Source organism: Macaca fascicularis, chromosome 3 (genome assembly GCF_037993035.2).
Source record: "Macaca fascicularis isolate 582-1 chromosome 3, T2T-MFA8v1.1".
NCBI lineage: Eukaryota > Metazoa > Chordata > Mammalia > Primates > Cercopithecidae > Macaca > Macaca fascicularis.
The window spans coordinates 20086033-20112486 of NC_088377.1; the positions used below are offsets into that span (position 1 = coordinate 20086033).

At 40.6% G+C, this 26454-nt stretch overlaps 1 protein-coding gene across 3 annotated transcripts in view; it reads left to right on the top strand.

Moving 5' to 3' along the window:
- Nucleotides 1-698: 698 nt before the first annotated feature.
- Nucleotides 699-26454, top strand: part of ADAMTS5 (ADAM metallopeptidase with thrombospondin type 1 motif 5) — a 48905-nt gene continuing 23149 nt past the window's right edge. Inside the window, exons 1-4 of one of the 3 annotated variants that reach the window (XM_065541436.2) lie at nucleotides 699-1147; nucleotides 1455-3311; nucleotides 13896-14028; nucleotides 25206-25373. In XM_065541436.2, coding sequence (XP_065397508.1) covers nucleotides 2208-3311; nucleotides 13896-14028; nucleotides 25206-25373 — 1405 coding nt within the window. In that variant the 5' untranslated portion in view covers nucleotides 699-1147; nucleotides 1455-2207. Of the gene's footprint in view, nucleotides 1148-1454; nucleotides 3312-13895; nucleotides 14029-18079; nucleotides 18420-25205; nucleotides 25374-26454 lie in introns of those variants that run through there. The other 2 variants (XM_074034181.1, XM_045389205.3) reach the window with 2 other exon arrangements.

Sequence of the window (26454 nt, forward strand, 5' to 3'; positions counted from 1 at the left end):
AAATTCCTTCCAGAGGATTATTGCCACTCTAAGCACCTCCATCCAGCCCTGGACCCTGATCTTTCCGTCCCAGAGAAAGTGATCAGCTTGGGGCCTTGCTATCCCCTGCCCTGCTATCTCCAGCATCACCAAAGTTAAACGTAGAAAAAGATGGAAATGTACAAATTACACCACATTCATTTTTCACTGGTGCATTAGTTAATTAGCCTGAAGAATAATTTGGGGATGGAGGGAGCTCTTACCCCTACAGTAGAAGGTAGACCTTCTAACCATAAGTCGTGGGGTTTTCCTTCTCCCTTCTTAGAATGATAATTAGAGGAAACAAAGAGGTCAGAGAAAATGACTAGCAGTGATAATGCCACCCGCGTACTAATAAGCACCAATCTTCCTTCCGCCGAAAGTATTCTTTTTCTTCTAAAAGGAATTTCTGAGAATGAAGGCAGGTCAAGGCCTATGGCGATAAGCGGTTGCTTTAGAAGAGACAAAAACAGATATAGGAATTTATTATTAAATTATCATTTAAGCAAAGAAATAAAAGTGTGAGCGCAAAATTTTAAAATCTTTCGGGAAAAAAAAAATGAGCGGAATTCCCTTTAAGAGTTAACTCTTTCCCGCCCTGCCTTTTTAGAGCAAAGGAAGTTCCAGTGGGCTGGGATTAAGGGACAGATTGTGGACCCTGACGAAAGGCGTGCTGGAGAAAAGCTGGGAGCCCGCGGTTTGCACACAAAGCTGCGGAGTTCCCAAGCGGCGGGCGTTGTTGCCCCGGGGTTCCGCGAAGCGCCAGGAAGCGCCCTGGGCTCACCTCTCTGCTGGTGGCCGGGAGAAGTTAGTCACCCGGAGCCCGAATCCGGCGAGCGTCAAAGCACTAAGAGGCTGGAGAATGGGGAGGGAGGAAACCGGGTGCCGGGACGGAGGGGAGGAAGCGAAGGGAACGCGGTGGGTAGGGGACGCATGTGAAGCTGAAAATCTCTGGCTGGTGCAGTTGCAGGATCTGCGAGGTCAGAGCGCACGGGTGTGCAAAGAGGAAAAACTTGCGGCAGGAACTTCCCACCGAGGGCGAGGAAAGCAGGAAAGAAGGAGGCAGGGAGAGACTTGAAACGTCTCAATAACTTTAAAAACACACCAGAACACCCGTTCAGGAGATGAGGTAAGCCAAGGTTAGCCAACCCCAAATGGTTGTGAAATATCAGACAGACCCGGAGCCGCTGTGGCTTTAAAAGTGGCCAAGGAAATCTGTTTTTCTTGCCCCATTACTTTTTTTCCCCCTCGTCCCTCCTTCCACCTCGCCGGGTCCCAGTCCCTTTCTCCTACTTCGTCTCCCTTTCCTCGATCACCCTCCTCTTTTGCCCTCCCCCATCTGATTAGGCGCGGTCTGGGAAGGGTGGGAGTGGTGGGGGAAGCTCTCCCTTTAAGAGGCAGCGTGCAGTGACGAATTGTTGAAATTGCCATTGCAGGATGGCATGCCGCTATAAATTCATTGTTCCACCTCCTCGCATCTTCACAGCGCTCGCGCTGCTCTCGGCGCTCGCAGCGGCCGACTGGGGATGACGGCGGGCAGGAAGACACCGCAGCCGAAGGGACACAGACACGCCGCTTCACCAGCTCGCCTCAGGCTGCCCCCTGCATTTTTGTTTTAATTTTTATGGCTTTTCCCCGTCTCTTTCTTCCCTTCCTCCTGGTCCCAGCAGAGCCAAGGAAACCCACAAAATAAGAAAGGAAGTGGGCCCCGGAGCTTGGAACCTCCGCAGCCGGCTTGTCCAGCGCAGCGCGGGGGCGGGAGGCTGCGCGCACCAGTTGCCAACCCGGTGCGCGGTACCTTTCCTTACTTTTCTTGGAACAGCGATCGTGCCTGCATTTGGTGGTTTTTTGGTTTTTGTTTTTTTCCTTTTCCCTTATTTGCTGAATCTCCACTATCCGACTTTTTTTTTTTTTTCTTTAATCTTTTTTTTTTTTTTTTTTTTTTTTCCTCCTCTTCTTTCTGGAGCACGAATCCAAACATTTTCCCAAGCAACAAAGAAAAGTTCGCACGCTGGCACCGCAGCCGGGACAGGCTGGCGCTGCTGCCGGGCCCCCCTCCCTCCGACACTTGACTCAATCCTGCAAGCAAGTGTGTGTGTGTCCCCATCCCCCGCCCCGTTAACTTCATAGCAAATAACAAATACCCATAAAGTCCCAGTCGCGCAGCCCCTCCCCGTGGGCAGCGCACTATGCTGCTCGGGTGGGCGTCCCTGCTGCTGTGCGCGTTCCGCCTGCCGCTGGCCGCGGCCGGCCCCGCCGCAGCACCTGCCCAGGATAAAGCCGGGCAGCCTGCGACTGCTGCAGCAGCCGCCCAGCCCCGCCGGCGGCAGGGGGAGGAGGTGCAGGAGCGGACCGAGCCTCCCGGCCACCCGCACCCCCTGGCGCAGCGGCGCAGCAGCAAGGGACTCGTGCAGAACATCGACCAACTCTACTCCGGCGGCGGCAAGGTGGGCTACCTCGTCTACGCTGGCGGCCGGAGGTTCCTCTTGGACCTGGAGAGAGATGGTTCGGTGGGCACTGCTGGCTTCGTGCCCACAGAAGGCGGGACGAGTGCGCCCTGGCGCCACCGGAGCCACTGCTTCTATCGGGGCACAGTGGACGGCAGTCCCCGCTCTCTGGCTGTCTTTGACCTCTGTGGGGGTCTCGACGGCTTCTTCGCGGTCAAGCACGCGCGCTACACCCTGAAGCCGCTGCTGCGTGGACCCTGGGCGGAGGAGGAAACCGGGCGCGTGTACGGGGATGGGTCCGCACGGATCCTGCACGTCTACACCCGCGAGGGCTTCAGCTTCGAGGCCCTGCAGCCTCGCGCCAGCTGCGAGACCCCCGCGTCAACACCGGAGCCCCATGAGCGTCCTCCGGCGCACAGCAATCCGGGCGGACGAGCAGCACTGGCCTCGCAGCTCTTGGACCAGTCCGCTGTCTCGCCCGCTGGGGGCCCAGGACCGCAGACGTGGTGGCGGCGGCGGCGCCGCTCCATCTCCCGGGCCCGCCAGGTGGAGCTGCTTCTGGTGGCTGACGCGTCCATGGCGCGGTTGTATGGCCGGGGCCTGCAGCATTACCTGCTGACCCTGGCCTCCATCGCCAATAGGCTGTACAGCCATGCTAGCATCGAGAACCACATCCGCCTGGCCGTGGTGAAGGTGGTGGTGCTAGGCGACAAGGATAAGAGCCTGGAGGTGAGCAAGAACGCGGCCACCACACTCAAGAACTTTTGCAAGTGGCAGCACCAACACAACCAGCTGGGAGATGACCATGAGGAGCACTACGACGCAGCTATCCTGTTTACTCGGGAGGTAGGTCCAGCCGGGATGCGGGGGTCCCAGCGCTGGGATTAGGAGGTAGGTGGAAGGGAATCTTGCTGGTAGCTTTGCTGCTTCCTCAAACCTCCTGCAGCTGTGGATGTGTTTAACTGCTTCTTGCAGGAAATCCAACCAGCCTTCAACTCTGCTCCTGTATTCAGGTTAGCCCCGCAGAAATTTTTGCCTGAAATGACAAGACGTGCTTAGGTAATGATGAAGACTCAGTCATGCTGTATGTCATCTAGTCTGAGGTGCTGTGGCATAGGAACGTAAACATAAGAAGGCACTAGGATGCTTGGGGAAATGATACAGTTGAATGGGGAAAAGAAAGGAAAACAAAGTTGCCTTTGGGATCATGGGTCTTCTTTCCAGTGAAAATAAAATATAACTTTGTTCAACCTAGTGGAAAGGGCTGGATGGTTCATTTACGGTAGTCACTGTTATCCGATGACCTTCTTTTATAAGTGTCCACACCTTTTTACTAGAATCCCTTGTGTTACACAAAGGATGGGAAAAGTTTCTCAAGGACTCCTTTTCCGGGTTGGATTCCTAATGGAGTTCTTACATGTCCACCTTGGAATCTCAGTTCCTGGGAAGGAAGGAATGTGGGCGGGCCAGCAGGGTATAAAGACCCAATCAGATGAGAGGACAAACTTGTGAGGTTCCTTAACAGCTCCTTTGCTTAGTCGACCAGTACCAGTGCGTCGCAAGCACTGCCTAGGCCAACTCCGCCGCCTAGGGAGGGTCACATCCCGTTTGCGTGTTTGGGTTTTGGATGAATATGTTTCCGAAGCCCCAGTGCAGAAGATCTGGGCGAAGAGTCAAGACAGGAGGAAGAAATGTTTTCTCAGCATTTCCCCCTTTTAAGAAAGATGGTTATGGGGAAGGAAAGAAAAGGATCTTTAAGGCTCAGAGGCTCTGGGAGGAACGCAGTATCTATTTACACAGTATTTGACCACCACGTTAGTGTGACATTTACACAAAAAGTCTGGGTTGGTTTGGGGCCTGGCTTGCGCATAGTTCTAAGCCTCAGTTGTCACAACTCTACTCTGATTGGCAGTTTTAAGTCGTGCCTCTTAAATGCCTGGTAAGAACTGACTTCTAAAGCTCATTCTTTAAGTGTTTCAGACCCATCCAGAATAAAGGATTACAAACTTTGAAGTATTATGTAAAATCATGGTATGAAATGAAGCAAACAGAACAAGGATAGGAAATTAAATGATGGATTGCAGGAGACTTTAGAATCACACAGCTTCACTACCTAATTCTTCTATTTTTACCAAGGCACCCCTGGTATGAAGGAAAAGTGTTGATAAATTTGGACTAGAGAAACACTTGTGGTTCGTAGGGTGGACATTAATGTAAACCACATGTAAACAAAGATGCTGGAGGGCGGCAGTTTAGGGAGAGCCAGGCAGTGCTCAGTGCTGTGCACAATGGAAAAAATTTTTTTCCTCATTAAGTGATTTTCTGGAAGCCATCCTTTAATTCCTCTGCACAACATTAGTCTTTGAAGCGGTAGAACATTCATTTGTAGCCTTCCTTGCAAAGCGAAAAGCAAAGTTCTGTAAAACTATCCATGTCTTGTTTGGTTTCCAAGCTCCTTTTTTTTTTTTGGTAAGCAACTTTCCATATCTAGGGTTCCTTGCTCTGCTACATCACAAGAGGATGCCAAGAAGGAGGCTTTGGAGAGTTTATGGAAGGAGGTTCTCTAAAGGAAGAGGAAGAAATACTTTTGTAAGCACATTGCACCAAAAAGTGGGTCATTTTAGTAGTTCACTTTCATTTTTAAATACAAATCCACATTTCATAATTTTAAAATAAATAAAAATTAATAGAAGGTCTGTTACTTCCTACCTCCTGCCCCATAATGTTACTAATTGTTTCCCAGAAAACAGGAAACTACTCAGTGATTCTCAACGATTTGTCGATTACTTTTTCTGAATTTGTTTTTTGTTTGGATAGTTAACTGTCCTTATTTTTCCAAGGTCTGGAACCTAACAGCATATTTTAAATAGATAAAAAGCAAGGGACAAATAAATTAATGGCCCATCTTAATTTTTGTCAGTATTATAAGAACATGCATTTTTCAAACTAGACTACACACGGAAAATATTTCACATGGGCCCTCTCTGGCCTCCTTGCCAAGCAGAAGCATACTTTTAGGAAAGCAAATTTCATTTGTGGTTGGCCCTGTAGTATATACATCTAACTTCGCAGGAAGCAAATATTTGAAATGCGTGTGTATTTTCAATAGATGTGCCCAATTTAAAAGAGTGTTACTAATTAGGGGGCTGAAAAAAATATTTCAAGGCATTTATGCAGCATTCATTTGAGAGTATTTCACAATGCAAAGTTAATCTCTGCCTAATACTTCAGAGCATAAAAAAAAAAAAAAAAAAAAGAAGGCTGGAGAAGAGATGATCTGAGGTCTTCCATCTCATGAAAATCAAGTATCTTAAGTCCCGAAAAAAAACTTTCAGAGCTATTTCCTTTTCAATGAGAAATACCCAGAGTTGGCACCAAGATTCTACTTTTACAATTCTGTTTTGAATGTAAGAAGTGCGTTGCTTAGCAGCCAGACGCCAAGCCATGAAATCCATGTTTTGATGGGCTCTGAGTCCTGTTCAAATTTAGGTCCAGATGTCTTCTCCTAAATTGCTTGTTTTTCAAGCATGAAGCGAATGTATGAGGATATGTTTTCTACCTCTGTTTACTAGCTGAGGCCACCTTGAAAGTTGCATCTGGAAGTCAACAGAATAGAGCTAGTAACTCATTTATCAAAGGAACACACTTCACTGTCAGGACTGTACCCGGCACTCCAGTACTATTCTAATTAGAGAGAGTTAGCACCAGTCAATTTCCTGGCATAGAAGCTGTTTTCATTCTGAAATGGCACTAATGCTGGAATTCACACCACTTCTGCCATCAAACAGTAGAAATCCAATCTCCCCAGGATTTAACTTTGCTTTCCAGAATCCTTTCCTTGTTCCGGACGTCCTCTTTTATTTTAAGATAATTTCTTCAAAGACAAACTCTTACAGTCGTCTTTTTTTTTTTTTTATAGACCATTTGCTCTTTAGAAACAAAAGCCTACCTGCTTGATAACAAAATAGGAAATTGTTTAACATCCCTTCACCCCTGCATGAAAGCAGCAAAAACCCTGACTCTTTCATAGATTGAAACATTGAATTAAAATCGAACCAACTAAGAGATTGTGCAATATAAAAAGCTAATTCCTTTTCCTTAACTATTGAGATGCCAGTTGATAGATCACTGTCTCAGCTAAAACTCTCTACATTCTGCCTTACAATGCTGGGGCCGGGTCACCACACAGGGCATTTCTCCTTTACCACGTGGCTCCTGGCTTGATTCTGACAACAGGGGGCACTAGAGGAAGACCAGAAGTTTGGAAGAGGGAGAGGGATGTGCTTTTCCTTATTGGCTTGCTGCCTAGACTGACTAATTCAGTCACATATTTGAGTTGAAATCTCATTTAAAGTCAAAAGTGAACCCTTGTCAAGGTATCAGAGCCTATAGGTCAATCCTAATCAATAAAAGGATAAATAACTCAGAAATGGGGAGACTGTAGCAGACTAAGCAGCTCTAGTTAACATTTTTGCAATAAACTGTGAGGGATGTTATGCAAATCTAAAATCTATGCAGTACCTGCCTATATGCACCTCCTACGTGTGAGACTCATGTAGGCAGTTTTAGGTAGCGAGATAGAAATACCTGCTCCCTGCCCACTAGGCATGTCCCTGGCAGAGAGGAAACAGATACGTGTGGAAATCGCTCTGATGTTAGCAAAACTCTGATAACTCCCATGCTGAAATATAAACAAAGTCTGTGAAAGGAAAAGGAAGGTAACAGTTAATTCTGCCTATGGACCTTTATATAGGTCTCATTGCAAATGTAGAATTGAATTAATCCTCAAAGGATTGACAGATTGGATTTAGATTCAGCCAGCTGTTATTGGGCATTTCTTACGTACTATCCATGGCCACAAACTATTTTACAATTAATCATTTCAACAATCTGCAACCATCGTATAATTATCTTGACAGAATTCATGTGAAGAGAAACAAAGATAAACTTCTTAGAGTAACAGCTAACAAACGGCAGACAGAGAAGACAGTCCTGTCTAGTACTCTGTAAACTAAAAGCATTATCACAAATTCATTCAAACCTTTAATACGCTCCTCATAGGCAGAGAGGGATTAAAAAGTAACCCCTTTCTTAAGAATCTATTCCTGGAAACAGACAGGGAAATTGTCATTGCTGTACAGCATGATGACTCTTACAGTAGATGTATTTGTCAGGTATTATGGAAGTGCATTAGTAGGTTGCCACTCCATCTGAGTTCAATTTTGCAGAAAGAGTGAGAGTTAGCCAGATACATAAGGAGGAGATAGGCATTGCAGACATCAGCAAACCATCATGTTCAATGGGGAATGGTAATAGATTAGTTTGGAGAAGATAATAACAGCCCAACTATGGGAAGAAAAACTACACACTATGTCTATTAGTCTGTTCAGACCACTGTAACAGAATATTGTGAAATGGGTGGCTTTAACAACAGAAGTATGTCTTCTCACAGTTCTGGAGGCTGGAAAGTCCAACACCAAGATTCCAGCCAATTCGATTTCTGGTGAGGGCTGTCTTCCTGCCTTGTAAGTGGCCACCCTCTCTCTAAGCCTTTCCACTGCCTGCAAGTAGAAACAGAGTGAACACTCTTGGGTATCACTTCTTCTAAGGACACTAATCCTATCTGATCAGAGTCCTGTCCTCATGACCTCATTTAACCTCATTTTCCTCCTTACAGGCCCTATCTCCAAACAGAGGAGTTTTGAGAGGACACAATTCAGTGTACTCCACCATGCTGACAAGTTTTAACTATAAATTAAGTGCAATGGCAATCATTGGAAAGAACATTAGCAGGAAGATAGCAATGATCAGACTTGTGTTCTGAAATGAGCCTTCTGGTCTAAGTAGTGGACTGGATCCTGGGCGAGCAGGCTATTTCAGAAATCTTCAAGAGGAGGCTCAAGGTGGTCTAAACTAAAGCAGTGGCATTAGGAATTGAGAGGCATAGACTGGGTCAAGAAATGTTAGGAAGAGGTGGATGTGGGTAAAAATTCTTTGTAGCAGAAGGAATGTCTTAGGCTGAGCTTCAGAGGCCAAAATGTTCATGAGATATGCACGAAATAGTGGACAGAATGGAGCAAGAAGGTACAATGGAGGCAGACAGAAAGACTGAGGCTGTATTGTGCAAGGTTTTGAATGCCAGGCTAAGACTGAGGTGAAGGACTGGAGGAATCTAGTAAGATCTGTGTGCTAAGAAGGTGACTGACTGGAGCATATAGATAGGGAAGTTACAGGAGGAAAAGGGACCAGTTAGAAATCTCAGTTGATAATTCAGGCAGGAAGTAATAATGGAAAAAAATGAGAAATAGAGGACAACTACAGTGACTTACAGTGGCTAATTAGATGTGACAGCTGAAAGAAGGAGGTGAATTAATGATGTCACCAGGTTTCTTATCCAGTGCTTCCATTTTCTTGTTTTCTGGAATATCTTTCACAGTGTATTTTACATATTAATATAACTCTAAATTATCTAGTTTTTCCAACATAGCATAGAGATAAAACCAGGATATTCTTTATTTGCTGAAAAAAAGAAATTCGCTTAACCAAGTGCAGATTGTGAATACAAAAGATAAGATTATGTCAAGAATAACATGTGATGATTTAACAAAACCATGGTGAAGTAAGTTCAGGATTCTAAGTGTTTAGACATAGGTTTGAATTTCAGCTTCAGTACAAGCTTGAGATTTCAGGCATTTAATGTCCCTGAGCTTTAATTTCTTTATAAATTGGAATGCTTTTAGTTAATATCAAGACATGTGTAGCTGGAACAAATGCTAGAGATCACCTGGACCAAACTCCTGATGTTAATGATGAAGGAACTTTGTCTCAAAGCATGTAAATGATTTACACAGTGCTTCTTACTAACAGCGTTAAATTAAAAAGCAATCTACCTTCCATTCACTATCTCTAACCGGCTTCCATTTCTGTTTACCAAAATGACTGTCAAGCATCTACTCCCCTGCCCCCAGTCTCCAACTTGTTCCATCTCTTCTTCCCCTTCTGACCTCACAGTTGTCAGAGAAAGCTTCCTGACTTGGAACTCTGGGCCCAGATTCTCTTTCCAACTTCCCTGCTAGCCCTCTGCTCGACAGATCCTGTGTTCCAGCCAAAACAAACTTCTTGTCATTCCCAAAGACTCTGCCTTTTCCCATTCCATTATGTTTCCACTAGTCTTTCCTTGCCAGAGTATCCTTCCTCCCAGGCTATCAGATCCACTCACTTCCGTGGAGACACCTTTATTGATTCCCTCAAGGAGAGTTCATCAATACTTCTTCTGTTCTCCCTCAACAATCTGTTCGTAATGGAAGTCACAGTTTGCTTTGCTCTTGACATCTGTTTTGCTCCTTAGAGCGTGATGTTCCTTAAAGCTCAGGATCAAATCTTATTTCGTCTATTTACCACAGTGTCAGCACTTCCACAGTGTCTGGCAGATTGGAGGCACACAATAATTGTTTTAGGAATAAACACATCTGGGTCTCTGGGCCCCTAACCCATTTGGGCTCTGTGTTTGGTATCCCTTAGTATATCAAGAGACAAGGATAGAGATTGTATAAAATGGGTCATTGTAATGGTTGGCCTAACAGTTCCAATTAATGTAGGCTCTGCTGAAGTCTAAAATTAAAACCCCTATTATTGGGGATTACTGCATAGGTTGCCAGAAAGGCAAAGGACTCCTCAAGAATCAGACCCACAGAACAAATATGCATGTGTGTATGTGTGTGTGTGTGTGTATGTGTGTGTGTGGGTGTGCGTGTGTGTGTGTGTGTAGGTAATACTTATGACTAAAACATGTACCACACCAGATTAATTCTTCTATCACTAGTCTCTAATAAGAATTGTGTGGACAGATGGGTAGATATCTGAAACCTAGTTAAACTCTCTTTTATGCTCTTCCCTTGAGCTCCATGATTGCCCTTACCAAGGGTTAAGATCTATAGAAAGAAAGTTGCTATTATTTAACTCCTATACAAGGTATTCTTCCTTAATTTCAGCTGCTGTTGCTGCAGCTGTGATGGTATCTACCTGTATCAGCATTGGTGTTGCCTCTGGCTCCCTCCCTCAGCATATTTGCACTGCATGCAAGAAACAATCTCTCAGTCAAGACAAGAAATCCTGATTCCTGTGATTTGTCCACCTTAGGACATTTGTGTCTGACTGGTTCATTTTCACCACCCAGTACTGCCCACTGGGATTTTCAAGGTTCACACTATCTTCTGAGCATCTGCTTCTCAACACAGCATGCTTTACCCGCTCCCTGTCCCCCATCCCATCCCCAAGAAGTGCCCAGTAGGTCTTGGGTATTATTACGGCTTCAGAATTCTGTGATCAATCACAAGCTTTGCCATATTTACAGTCTTCTAAAAGATCATACCTGGTGAGTGGTCACAGTGGCAATGACCTTCCTATCAAATCTCTGCTGGTCACGCAGACCACCATGAATACACTTCTGAGTTAGATACCATGTCTCAGTCTTGTATCCTGGCCAACACCATACCACAAAAACACTAGATAAATCTCTGCAGCCTTTATATTTTACTCAATCTTCCATTGCATTACTCTCCACACAGTGGTGATAAGATGCTGACCCTGCATAAAACAAGCCTTATTTGATATGACAAAGATATCATTTATCTTCAGATCTACACTGAACAAGCAGATAAGCTTTTGTCAGCACTTTTAATTCATTTACCTCTTACATGGTATGTATGTGATTCACATCTCTCCAGTATCTCCTGCTTCCAGGTCTAGATTCTATCTATCTATCTATCTATCTATCTATCTATCTATCTATCTATCTATCAATCATCTATCTATCTACACACACATATATATGTATACATACACATATATAATAGCATATGTATGTTAAGGCTGCGGGTGCTATTGTAATAGACAAGTTACAATCCTAAGACATCTTTTTAAAATGTATTTAAATTCCATTATCCTTCTGTGTTTCTGGGTGCCAGAGCAGTTTAGAAGAGTCTCTGCCATATATATATAGATATAGATGCTATTGCCCCAATAATATCTTTACTCCTGCTCAGAATTTAAGAATTTAAGGAAGTATTCTATAAACTTCAAATAAGGTTTACATCATCACCAGAAAGTAGACATGAATGTGATATGCTGTATTCTTAACAATTCGATGCACATTCGTTTTAATTCATTGAAACGAACATCGTTCACAAAGAAATTCAGATGTTCATTATAAGCCTTGAGGCTGAAACTGTAACTGTTTGCCAAGATTTGAAATTGTGTGAGTGAAATGGAAAGGTTGCCAGTTTACATAATTATAGCTACAGAAATATATAGTGTGGCTGAGTAGTCAAGGAGTTTAATCAGTGTGGTTAAAGAAATAACAAGTGCTTCTGTTCATAATTTTGCCACATTTCCGTGGCAAAAGGCCAAATGCATTTAATCCAATTCAAGGATGACAAGGAGGTTTGATGGCCTCTAATGAGCAATTGATTAGCAGTAAATACAGAGATACTAAGAATCTAGTCTAATCTCTCTCTAGAACAGGAGGGTCATTTCCCTTTGCTGTGGCTCTTCATCCTGGCTTATTTATAAAGAGTAAGAAGGGAAAATGTAATTCTTGGATTTTATTACTTAAAGATAATGACCCCAAATTGTGATATAAACATAAATCTTGTTTTTAAAAAATGTGTGCAGATACAACCTACAGTGTCTAGCAACTCCCTTAAGGCATGACCTAGGTTTTTGGTCTAGAGATACTGAAATGATTGTGGGGGAGGGGCTTAAAAATGTATTGTGCTATATTATTATCTCAAAGACTGATTATTATGCAAAAGTGTGTTCCAATTTCAATTTGAAAAACTACTAATTTGTTCTCAACCACTGTAATTTGGCATCCCATGGGATGACATGTGGGGATACACAGGAAACTTTGGAAGGCTGTTGGTTTTGTGACATGATTAACCAAGGCTACTTGGCTGAGATTTCCACTGTCTAAAGCTACAGTAACATGGTGGCCACACTGTAACTTATCTTAGCTGGGAACTCATACTAAACAGAACACAATAAGGACCTGAGAATGTAGTAAGAGAAGAGAATACAGCTTGGTTGGATTTTTATGCAGCAAGATAGGGAAGGGTTAGAAGAATATGTTTCCATTGAGTATGCAGCATTGGTTATGTAGTCGCACTGCCTTGTACTGGCTGTCTGGAGCCTGCTGAGGTCCTGCTAGCATACCATATTAAAGATGTGGGAGCCCTGTAAGGTATCTGACTGTAGATGACAATTCAACTCGATGAAGCAAATGTTTGCTGAGTTCCTACTATATAAGCTGGAGAGTATGGAAGTTGGGCATACAAAGATGATTGCTGTATAATAGAAACATTTATTATTTTAACTAATAAACAGTTGCCTTTTAAAATAATTAATATATTTTAAAACCTTTTCCTTTTGGTGTTACTAACTTACGGCTTACTAGAAACACGATCTTGCTCTTTGGGAATATAAATGGGCACATTGTTAGTAAATTTTCATAGAAAATTGTGGTCAAGCACAAGAAATGCTAATGTCCATTAATACTTAAATAGCATTTAAAGGGAAAGTTTATCATTATGAATCTGTCATGTCAAAAAGTTGCGGCTTATATTTTCTCTTTATGTTTCATATCTCAAGAGGCTTGTTGATGTCCTTTTCATGTAAATTGATCATTTTTCACCATTAGTGGGGTGGAATCATGTTCCTATTTGAGAATCTCTTAAAAGATTATATGACATCTATGAAAAGCTGTGACTTTTTACCAGAAAAATGCATATACTCATGTACACAAAATTTATATATGACATATATTTTCTGCAGGTTGGTCAGCTTGAGAAATGCTACATTAAATGTTATGAGTAAGAATGTACAGATTTCAGAAGACACAACCTATGAAATTACAGCTCATTTTGGGAGTAAAAGATGACCTTTCATCAAATTATGAATTAAAATTTAGTTTTCTATCCAAATTTCTGATAAATTTGTACTCTGTTGCAGACATCTGGCTGCAGTTTGCCCCTGTAATAGAAAATGAATTATGAGGCCAGATTTTGATAAATTTAGCATGAATTTCCATCAGAATTTTAGGACCTTCCTAAGCATGACCATATGGGAAAGTGATCAGAGACGTATATGCATTACAGCTTTGTTAAGGCTACGGGCGCTATTGTAACAGACAAGATACAATCCTAAGATATCTTTTTAAATGTAATTAAATTCCATTATCCTTCTGTGTTTCTGGGTCCCAGAGCAGTTTAGAAGAGTCTCTGCCTTGAGTTTGTCTTTGGAACCTTTCCAGAGAGGAACAGGTGATACCATAAACATATCCCTGTTGCCATTTGGGGTAAGCAAGTGGCTCTATGTGGCGGCTCCTTCTGGATGTAAATTGATTTTAATGATTTCTTTCTTTCTCCTGGGCAGGATTTATGTGGACATCATTCATGTGACACCCTGGGAATGGCAGACGTTGGGACCATATGTTCTCCAGAGCGCAGCTGTGCTGTGATTGAAGATGACGGCCTCCACGCAGCTTTCACTGTGGCTCACGAAATCGGTATGCAGCGCCTTTTCTTTTCCCTCACCAAATCAAACACTTGCAACAGCTGCAACAGGAACCAAAATACTTGGCAATTAATTCCAGATTTCTCCTGGTTCAGATGTACCATTGGGGATTAAATTTGTTTATATTTGCACTTTTAAGGTTAGCTAATATGAGCAAGAGAGAAGGCAAAGTCAGCAACACAGTGGATGTTTTCTTCTGACAGTGTCATTTAAAAGTTCAAGAGAAATTTACTACTGCTACTGCCTCCTTACTATCTTTTTAAGCATCCCTAAATGACCCCTGGATGAAATTTGTCACAGGCAACTTTGGTATGCAGAGATGTCCTTCTTAGAAGTTACTGGAGACAGTATTGATTCATCCAGGGCTAATCAGTTTCCACAGAAATTTCATGTGTTTTATTTCATTGTCAGTAGTAATTGCAGGCTCCTGTCAAAGTTCATCAATGGCTTATGGTAAATATTTCTGTCTGGTTCTTAATAGCAAGGAAAGGAAACCAAGCATGACACTCAACAGGGTTTGCTTTAAAATGTCACTTACCTAATTTGTTTGCTATAAGAAACACATCTAAATCCTACATCTATAAATACAGGACTGAGTTGATTGCTAAAAAATATTCCCAAAATAGAGAATATGTGCTTCCTAATTATTGACCTAGGTTACTAAGTGTATGAGAAATTGGCTTAGTACATTTAGGACTAGATGTTGGAATCAGACACAATTTTTTGTGTCTACTTTATTTTTTTTCTGTCTAATTCCAACATCTAGTCCTAAATGAGCTCAATTTGTGCTAAATTACTTTCTACCTATGTCACACTGGTCTAATTACTTAAGCTCTCTGAGCTCCAGTTTTCATATCTGAAACATAGGGATGATAGTGCCTATTTCAAGGAGTTGTTTTGGAGAGTAAATTGGGTAGAGTTTAGATAGTAAATGTTGTTTATATTCACATATACTTATGTTTTGCTTTTTAGCTAAATAGTTCATTTGCTTTGTAAATGTGTGTATCAACTCAGCATCACCTTTTTGGGAGCAAAGCATGGTTTGATCATTATTGTGCCTTTTGCCATCTATAGCAAAAAAGATTTTGATTTAAACAGATTTTGATTTTTAAGGTTAAAATTATAACTTTTAAATGGGAATTAAAACTACTTTCTTACATTCCTAATAGGCAGAGAGTATTTTCACAAAGCATCCATTTCTAAGTGCTATGTTTTCTTTGGGGAGTTAAATAACTTCTAATCCAAGGTACTTTGTAATTGCATGATTCACAATATTGCCCCAGTAAAACAGAATTCAGTAGTTAAATGTCAATTCTTAAGTATGGCGTTAATGTTCCTGACACATTTCTTACCTCCTAAGCAGAAAAACACAAACATAAAACCTAAACGTAAATAACTATCCAATAGCATCACTGAGAATAATTCCGTGTTTTATTGATTAAGTGTCTTTGGCTTCAGTAGTCAAAGATCTGAGTGGAGTCCCAGCTCTGTCTATGGGTTCTCTGTTTTATCTCAGACAAGTGGTTTAGATACTTTGAGTCTCCATTTTTTCCCTATAAGGTGGGCTAATGAGGAGGCATGGCTCTCTTCTCAGCTGTACTAGAAGAACTGGTCAGCCTGAAAGCGTCCTTATAACACATCCCATTTAGGCTCCAGGGCAGAGATTACGTCTCTCATTTATACCTATTAATCCTTACTGATAAAAACAGAGCCTAATACGGAACCTTAATCAATATTTATTACATATCTATGTATGTGCTTGAGTGAGTAAGCGGGAGAAAGAAACACGAAACTTGCTCAAGGCAACATTCAGATCTGCAGCGGAAACTAAGAGGAATTAGTCCAAATACTCAGGAGGATGTAATTAAATAGAGGAGACTTTTAAAGTACACTAGTAATTAATCACCATCATTCAGAGTGAGAGGAGTCCCATAAGAAAGGTTCTAAATCCCTGGAAAGGCAGAAGCTGATTCGTCACAGGTCAAGTGGCGAAATTATGGGGAATAAGCAGCAGAATTGAATGTTGGCATCATCCATCCACAGGATTATGGGCTCCAAATCCTGATCTTCAAAAGGAAAGATTCCACATTCTTTAAAGGAAGGGCAGTTTCTTTCCTTTCTAGTGATTGATTTTCACACATTGACTGCATCTGGGAGATTTCCCTGTAAGACAAACACTGTGGCAATAAATGCAGCTTCTTCAGAGCTGCTTTGACCTCAAGTTAACTAGGGTGGAAGGAAGAGCCGTGCAGGGTCACCTTTCCCAGCTCGCCTGAATTCCTAAGCCAATCTTGTGTTACAGGGCTGATGCCGCAGTCTGAGAGGCAGGAAGCCAGATGCTGATAAGAACAAACGTTATATTAAAACTAAATATATACATGTGTGTGTACACACACAGTAAGAATTTTTCTCAATAGTACAAGAATATTAGACATAGTTATACAAGGAAACAATGTAGAAAAAGGTGGACTTCTATATGAAAACTCAAACCTAAATCTTTGATATATGATTGTGCCGTTGCGTCCACTAAAATTTTTGGTTGGATCATCTTTGTTTATTTCTTTGGAAGTCCCTGTAATTCATTGTCCAATCAAACACTCTCTACTTAACTTCCCTTTTGTATTACATATGGGCTAATCTGAGCTATTTAAGGTCTAGAAGTGGGGGAATATGGATTCAATTCTGCTTTCATAAAAGAATCTGGCTTTCATTCAGTTTATTTTCTAATCTCCTTATTATTCTTTAATTTCACTTTTTGCCTAAATATTATGAACATGTGTTATAAAAAATAAGCCTTCAACATTTAGGAAACATAGCCTGACAAAAGATTTCCTGATCATCTGTGTATTATTACAGAGTCTTGCCCCTCCAGCCAGTGTGATCTTGGATAATGCAGCTTGCTGCTTTGTTTCCCATTGCTGAATTTTTTGGATTGCTGTGTGAAGCTCTCAGTCTGAGCTAACCATGCTCTCAATTTTAATTCCCCTCAATTCCTGCAGTCTTCCCTCTTCCTATTTGTTTGTTTTTGTTTATGAGATGGAGTGTCACTCTTGTTGCCCGGGCTGGAGTGCAACAGCGCAGTCTCAGCTCACTGCAATCTCCACCTTCCAGGTTCAAGAGATTCTCCTGCATCAGCCTCCCAAGCAGCTGGGATTACAGGCACCCGCCACTGCACCTGGCTAATTTTTGTATTTTTAGTAGAGATGTGGTTTCACCATCCCACTTCCTTTTTACTAGACATTTGTGCCTTTCTAGATTCGGAAGTTGTGTATATGGTTAAAGTATGGTGATGAAAATGAAATTTTGAATGCTCAGTTTTCCAGTGTTTTAAATTTGCTCTAGCCTCATTCCAAAATGTGTAATTTCCTTTATGCAAACAGTGTGAATGTGTTACTGTGCTCAAAACACAAGCAAGGAGAAGATTCCCAGGCAGTTCCCATAATTTTTCTACTTCATTTCTTCTATAAGCAGTAAAAGGATATATTTGAGCAAGAATTACACTTTCATTAATCTATATACAGGTTTTCATGGAAGTGCACAACTGTTTCCTCTTTCTCTTCATAGTGGTTTAAAATAGAAAGTCATTTCTATTTTGTGCATGAATAAACTGAATCAAAATTTTCTTTTTAGTTTATGAACAGCCTGGGCAACATAGGGAGACCCTGTCTCTATTTAAAAAAAAAAAAAAAAAAAAGCTGGGCATGGTGGTGCATGCCTGTAGTCCCAGCTACTCGGAAGGCTGAGGTGGGAGGATTGCTTGAGCCCAGGAGATAGAAGATAAAATGAGCTATGATTACACCACTGCACTCCAGCCCGGGTGACAGAGTGAGCCCCCCACCTAAAAAAAAACTTATCTTGATAATTAACACATAAGGTAAGTAGAGGCGGAGCTGAAGTTTCTATCTGACACCATTTCTATCCAAGGCATTAGATTACTTGAAGTCAAAATGACACAGGTTAAAAATGAACAATTATGAAAAGTTACTCTTTTCATATACCATTTGATAACTAGAACACTTCTTTTTTTCTGCTAATTCTTTCAGAAAAGCTGCTAGATTTTGAAGGTAACTAATCAACTGATGCCAATACAGACTTCTGGAACATGGATATTGATTGACATTGACTCTGGATAGGCAGTCATAAAGTGCTTTCCTTCTTGTGTTATATGCATGTAAATGTTGGCTAAATTGCAAACTATCAAAAACACAGTCTCCATCCATGTTCCTTGAGTGGAGGCAGGAATGTGTTTGCAGCCACTTTACAGTCCAAATGTGAACTGCAGAAAGTTTTCAAGTTAATGTAAGTTTACATTTGGAGTTTATATTTTAACTTGTCAAACTTTTATTATTGACTTGTAATAATAAAGATTTCACCTGCTGCACACATGGTTCTTAAAAACAATAATTTTATTGATGTTGGGCCAACTTCTAATATGCTAGGAGGAATAATCTGATTTTATTTAGACTAATGAAATCCATAATTTGCAAACATGCCGAAGCTTTGCTTTATAGTAGTTAATTATAAAATGCACTGAGTGAATCTCTCCACTGTGAAAGACTCCAGTGTGCTTCCTAAGCTAAACTCAGGCAACTTAAAAAGTTAAGACCAAATATTCAGCTGTGACTTAGGAAGTGGTTGAGACGCAACAGCAAAGCCGCCTGTGTTTTGGTGTGGTTCCAAGGTGTTCCCTGGTTGTGCTGATCTGTGTGTGACTCTGCTTCTGTAGATGATGAGATTAAACACGGCCATATTTTGAAAAGCTGCAGAGGTTCTTGAAACACCACAGACCAAATCCAAATACAGACTCAGATGTCCAGGCTGGCTATAAGATGTGAAGTGAGAAGGAAACTAGGATTAAACTTGATATTTGCCCACAAACCCATTGCTTTAATCAACAAGCAGTTTGGAGCAAAGCCACACTATGTCTTTCTTGGCCCCCAAATAAAATGTGGGAATAAGTTTTTGCTATATGTTGAACAATATTGAGATATTTTGTGTCTATTGTCAGTTTTTTAAAAACTTAATCCCAATTCATGTTTCTCTAGGGAGAAACCTATAGATTATCTGCCACATGTGTGGAAACCAGCAAATTGAAGTTGGCATAAAAAGTAAATCTATCACACACTTGCTGAGTGATTTTTTTTTTCTTAATGTTTAGGAAATTTCCTTTTGCCTCCCACATAAAGAGTGTCTAGTAATATCAAAGCTTTTTGGCTGGTGTGGTGGCTCATGCTTATAATGCCAATAGTTTGAGACAAGCCCTGGCATCATAGTGAGACCCTGTGTCTACAAAAAGTAAAATAAAATCAATCAATCAATCAATCAATAAATAGCCAAGGGTGGTGGCGTGCACCTGTAGTCCTAGCTAGTCAGAAGGTATAAGGATCATTTGAACCCAGGAGATGGAGGCTGCAGGGGGCTTTGATAGCACCACTGCACTCCAGCTTGGGTAATAGAGTATGACTCTCTCTCTCTCTCTCTCTCTCTCTCTCTCTCTCTCTCTCTCTCTCTCTCTCTCTCTCTCTCTGTGTGTATATATATATATACACACACACATACACACACACCACTGATTACTAGAATACTCATAAGTAAAAGTATATAACAATCCCAGAATATCAATGAGGACAATAAAGTTAGCTGACAACCACTGGTCCTTTGATATATGTCAAGCACGTATTCTAATCACTTTGCATGTTTTATATCATTTAATTCTTACAAAATGCCATGAGATAAGTACCATTAGTGGGTCACCCAAGAGAGAGAATGAAGTTAACACACAGGGTATTTCGAAACCCATCTAAGGTCAACAACTAATATACTGCTAAAGTGAGATTCAAACCCAATCCATCTGGCTTCAGAGCTCAAGATGTTTATACCCTTCTAGAATGTTTTTTTAGACAGTTTTTACTTTAAAGGCTATAATTCTGAAATGGATTCAAAAGGATATTGTCACAGCTAGTTATAAGGTGAAAAAGTTAGAGTTTCTTCCTTCCAAATTACATAATTGATACCACATTTACCGTTCATGTTTAATGTTTTGAAATGGGAGTCAAAGAGTTTTATCACATCTATGTAAAGATTCGTGTTTGAATAAGCATGCATGATCCAATGATTGGAGCTCATGGTTCCCTTCTTCAAGAATTCTAGCTTCTGATCCCATGTGAGCAGTTGACTCACTTTTCAACCCCTGGCAAGACCTTGCACCTCCATAATCCCAGCTGGAAAATTAGGTAAAGTAAAAACATGACCTCATTAAGAAACAGATGCTTCATCTGAGCAGTGCTTTCCCAAATAAACACATTACAGAGCTTCTTGTGACATTTTTTCAGGATGTGGTACTGTGTCCCCTTGACCATTGGTCAGTTTGGGATCAGGAGACAAGAGCTTGAAATTCTGTTTAATTTGCAGACCAAAGTTTAGAAAAACAAACAATTTCCTTCCTGAGGTTAATGTTCTAAGTCAGCTCTAGTTGTACAGTAATACCTGGGTTGAATAAGAAGCTGAACCAACAGTTTCCTTTAAAATGATGTGTCTTCATCTGGCTACACATTATCACAGATTTTCTAACACCAGATTCCCTTGTGAATTCAAGAAAGCAAGGTGTCCTTTAAATCTGTATTGGGAATATCAAAGATGACATTTATTTTACAAAATGTTACCCCTTTGCCAATTAGAAAAAAGGATTTTCACACCAGGAAAGTTATCAGGTGGCAATTTGTTTGCTATATCTGAGCTAACAACGTAACTCAAACTCTCAGCCCTATAGACTTTATTCTGACATAATTTATCATTATATTTATTTTCTTAGATTAATTCAAATAAACTCCTTTCTGGTGTTACTTGCTGACAGACACTCAGCATGACTGTTGTCTGTTGTGTTTAAGACGTGATTTAACATCTATTAAGAATAGGTCAACATCATCTAACATAATTTACCCCTTAGCTTTGACTAATTATTTCAAACAGCAAAATACAGTTCTGGCCGGGCGCGGTGGCTCACACCTGTAATCCCAGCACTTTGGGAGGCCAAGACAGGTGGATCAACTGAGATCAGGAGTTCGAAACCAGCCTGGCCAACATGGTGAAACCCCGTCTTTACTGAAAATGCAAAAAGTTAACTGGGAATGGTGGTGTGCACCTGTTACGGCAGTTACTCAGAAGGCTGAGGCAGGAGAATCGCTCGAACCCGGGAGGTGGAGATTGCAGTGAGCTGACATCTTGCCATTGCACTCCAGCCTAGACAACAAGAGAGAAACACCATCTCAAAAAAAAAAAAAAAAAAAATACAGTTCTGAAGCATGCACCACTTGGAAAATACTCGTGGATTAGACGGTTGCATTATTCTCTGAATTTCACTCTGGCTTCTGTCTCCCCTACCCAGTTAAAACCTTATTTAGCATATAAATACAGAGGCCATTAATAAGGGCATCTATTACACAAGTGTGTTTGGTCCTTAATTGCCTCAGGGTTTTAGGTGAAAGGCTTCCAATTACATCATCAAGAATTAAGGATAACTGAGAAAGATAGTATTGTAAACAAAATTGCTCAGGCAAGCTGCTTTTCGATCTTTTGCATGTCTGCTGATTATAAATGGTCCTAAACACAAATACTAACTCTTCCCTAAAGCAAGACTTCACTACCTCTGCTTTAAATCCTGACAGCAGATAGTTACCTCTGAACCCACCTCTGCCTTTTGTCTCGCTAGGAGTTTCACGTCCTATTTTACTGAGGGAGCTTTCTCAAATCTTTGTCAAAATGGCTTTGAGTCCTCCCCACCCTTCCCTTGCAGCACTCTGACTCTCCAAAAAGAAATCTTTCCCTTCTCCAAGGGTAAGGATTGCCATTCTATGTGGATATCTCAATTTCATCCCCTGCCTCCTCTAAAACCTCACCCGCAACTAACTCTGTTTGCTCTGTATTGCTTTAAAAACTCATCATGTAATACAATTTGATGTAAACAACAAATTAGTTTTGGCATTGTACACATTTTCTCCACACTCTTTTATATTCTTCGTGTGCTGTTTTTTACTCTCTGGGACAGGGATATCTAATCCTCTCTGCTGCTAATGCTCCTGGGGTCTGCTTGTCCAAGAAATGCTTAATCTCCAAACCACACCATTCATTTTAAACATCTCTGTGAATGATTTATGAACAACCTCTTCCTGAAAAGGCAGATGTCTTCAAAGCCATTAGCTTTTCCAATTCCCCTCCACAATCCCTACTTGAAATACCCAGTTGTCAGCTGTGACATTGTATTTTAAATTCCCTGGATTCTGGATTTTCTCTAGTAAGTTAGCTTTCAGTATCATAGCGTGCCATCTTTACCGTGAGCACTCCTTTAAAATTGCTTATACTTTTGTATACTTTCGCTTTTTCAAGGCTGATTTCAACTAACAGTAAATGTCTTAGCGTAATCGATTGGAGGGCTCGAATTAGAAAATACCACTCCTTTGGCTGTTTGCAGCCTTTAAAATGTGTGTCACGTCTTTCCTGAAGAGCATCCAAACATCCCTCACATTGATCTTCCCTTTCATATCCTGTCCAGCTCCTGAAGGGAAGTCACATGGTTCTTTCGCCATGCCCTGGTTCGGAACTGGCTGCCTGTTAACTTTGGGTGCTTAAGTGTTCTTCACATTGCGCAGGACTCTCGCTGCCCTTGAGAGAGCATGCCTCTCCCAGACAGCTGACAGGCTTTCTTCATGGAGGACAGAATGTTCATTCGCCCTCAAAAGAGACCATCTCTTTCTGTTGACTCTAAGCAGTCTGCTTCGGCCTGACTTTTGGAGATCTTACAAAATTCACATCCCCTTGCTGAGGTGAAACGAAGATGTGTTCATGCTTGAATGGCAGTCTTTTCCAGTATAATTTCTTTTATGCATCTTCAGTGGCAATTAAGTTTCAGTGTAAAATGAGTCCATTTGGGGAGCATAAAAGTCATAATATTATATTAACGAGCATTCCGAAAGATTCATAAATGATGCCAAAATATTTAAAAATTAAATTGACTTGCTTACATAATTGAACCCTTTAAAATTATATGCTTCATCTCTCAGTTTGAAAGACAAAATGTAGGTACTTTCTCAGGCCCCTCAAAGTGAATTTCGTTTCTGCCATGTTTCCTATATTTTAAATCAGAATTCTAAAATCTACCCTCCAAATGAAGTGAAAATCTCTTGATACAATAATAAAAAGGCATATGGAAAGTGCTATGTATTTATATAGATTTGGAGGAAAAGACAATTACTCCATTAAATAAATATAAATATCATATGAAGTAGAATGCATAAGTCACAGTTTTTAAGTATAAAACCTGGATTCAAATAAATATTATGTTGCAGAGGTCACTTGGGGACACTTTTCTTCTCTCTTATGCCAGAGGAAAAAACTCAAGTGTGAAATTTCCACCCATATCCCTCAGTGTTAACTGATAAATCTTCTATCTCGGAAAAGTTCAGGAAGTGTAGAGTGCTTTATCAACAAGTATTTCATGTACTAAGTAACTTTAAGTCGTTTCTAATAATATATGAATGAAAGATTCTGGTTTTCTTTTCTTTTCTTTTTTTTTTTTCTGTGAGCTGTGAGTTTCTTGAAAAGCTTAACAAACGACTCAAAAATTAGATGAGCCGCTGCTAATTTCCTTTGCAAGTTAGTTGGGACATACTTTATGTATAGACTATAATGCACATTTATGCTACTGAACAAACAAAATGTTAAGTGATGGTGGGAGAACTTCCCAGAGAAAACATGTTAGCGTAGTAAATACTGTTGAAGTAAATATCTGAATAAATAACATAAAAATGTGGAGACTTGGAAGGTCACCAAGCCCTAACCATTTATTTTCATCCGTAACAGCAATCAGTTGCTCAGTGGACAATTTTGTTATGAGGTGTTGGTGATTTAACAAGTTGGCCCAAAGTAGTCGGAATCTAAAGTGAAAGATTTCATCTCTGTTGGGTTTTATTGGTGCACACTGGACTCTGTTGCTAGAATGGCCAAAGTTTTCTGCTTTTGGCATTCAAGAACCCAAGGAGAATGTAGTCACCAATTTGCTACAGTGTTTCCTGCATTTGTTTTAGTGGCTTGTGTATGATTCTAGAAAGCTTTGTTAAAAACACTACCCTAGGATGATTTGCTGTCTACTTTTTAGAGTATGTAATTGCTCAAACTACTGTCCTAGATGTTTTAAATAGCATTGTAAATTTGTTGGGGAATATCATTTTATCCTTAGACTGCATGAAAATTGATCTTATGTAATAAAAAGCAATTTACTTGGATTATAAGAATGTGATTATGGGCTCTGTAAAATAATATCTAGCTTGACTGGAACTGCAGAGAACATGTTTGAGAGGCTTAAGCGCAAATATTACCTGGCTGAGTGGTTTTGAACAATCACAGCAATCACTGGGGAAACCCAGGTGTCCTTTCTTCAAGCTCTCAAACTCCATGTTATTGGTATTTTAGACATTTTAAAATGTAAATGGGTATGTTTTCAAAATAAGCTGTATGTTTGTGACAACAGTAAACTCATAACTCTCTAAATCACCAAAAGAAATGAACGGATGAAGCAAGCTTAGTTGTGCATGAAACAGGAAAGTTCCTCATTTCACTTATCTTTCTTTGTCTCCCCTAGTCCTCCCTTTTATTAGCCACCTATTTACTTGACTAAGAAAATAAGTCACTGACATTCAAAAACCATCTATTAAGTGTTTGCAACTTGCACAGCACTAAGTTCAATACAGAGGTTTCAACAGTATATGGGAGCAAATGCACTTTGATCTCATGGGGCTTGATCAGAGAAGGCAGAAAATTAGACAATCCAAATGATATGTGGTGAGGGCTATGACATAATCCCACAATTGTCTCGCAAACTCTAATTCTAAATAAGGCTTTGTTTCCACATGTCATTAAGCATATGTGATCCAGATGAATTATGGGAACATCTACTCTTTAGTTTTTCAGTTTCCATCGAAATGTTCAGCAAAAGCAACTGCTACACTAACTCCATGCAACTGTTATTTCCCCGGAGGTCCCGTCTCTGGGTGAGAAAGCAGTTGAAGTGAACTCATCTACAATTAGGAAAAAAAATCAAGCCCTAGCATAATAGTCATGGAAAAAAAGAAATACACAATCACGGATTATTTACACTTCCTCTATTCTCTCCCTTAGGACATCTACTTGGCCTCTCCCATGACGATTCCAAATTCTGTGAAGAGACCTTTGGTTCCACAGAAGATAAGCGCTTAATGTCCTCCATCCTTACCAGTATTGATGCGTCTAAGCCCTGGTCCAAATGCACTTCAGCCACCATCACAGAATTCCTGGATGATGGCCATGGTAGGTATCATTTAGAACACAGGCTGAGAAACAAAATATGGGATTCTTAGGAGTTTGACTTCATTATATCCTCATAATATTCACCTTGCCCTCTAAGACAATAGTTGTTTGGATAATGTCAGAAGAAAGACCAAGGAAATTGATCATATGTGGGTATGTACTGCCAACGTCCTTGGTGGCATTTTAGCTATGGTATTTTGGCTTTTGAATTGAAAAAGTTCAAAGGAGAAGCAGTGTGGAAGACCACACAGAATGCCTAGCTAGTGCCCTGAAAGTCTGGCTTTTATTCCTTCTGTTACCACTAGCTTCCTGTGAGAACTTTGGCAGACATCTTGGTTTCCCTGCTATTAATATGACTCTCAGAATTATTTGTTACATGCCTATTATAGGGGTGCAGTTAAGGTGTAGGTGACAATTCTACTGGATTCTCTTTATGGCAACATAAACCTAGAAGAGGAAGCTTTCTAGATTTGCACTGACTAGAAGAATTTGGTTTTATCCTGATAGCAGATTCTCCTGAAAGCAGAGTAAAAACTGCAGAACAGAAATAGAAAAGCAATCTCAATGATGGGAAAACACTTTAAGAACTTCAAAAGAAACTCTTGGCTTTATCCTTTCAATACAATTCAGGAGCACAGCATATTTTATTAAATTCTATAAGACTAGGATTAGTGCTGTAAATTATATTAAAATACTGAGGAAGTTACAATTTTTAGAAATAATAAATTCCGACCCCTAAGTAATCTTTGAAACAAGCTGTTGCAAATTTCCTAGCATTCTTTAGTACTTTAAAATAATAAAAACACAGGAGGATAGATGCATTGGCATTGTAAAAAATCTTCAGACATTATGTAGCTGAAATTTCCTATCTTACAGAAATGGACATATTCTCATTTATTTTGTGTTCTCTTAAAATTTGTGTTTCTAAAACCAGTAGTTAAATTGAATGTGACAGAAATTATTGATCATAATAGTTTTCTACAAAATTATCTCATTATATAGGGTTCAAAGTTGAATCATCTATGAAAACTGTCTTTTTCCCACTTCTACAAAGTTTATGACTTAATGTCCCATAACTTTT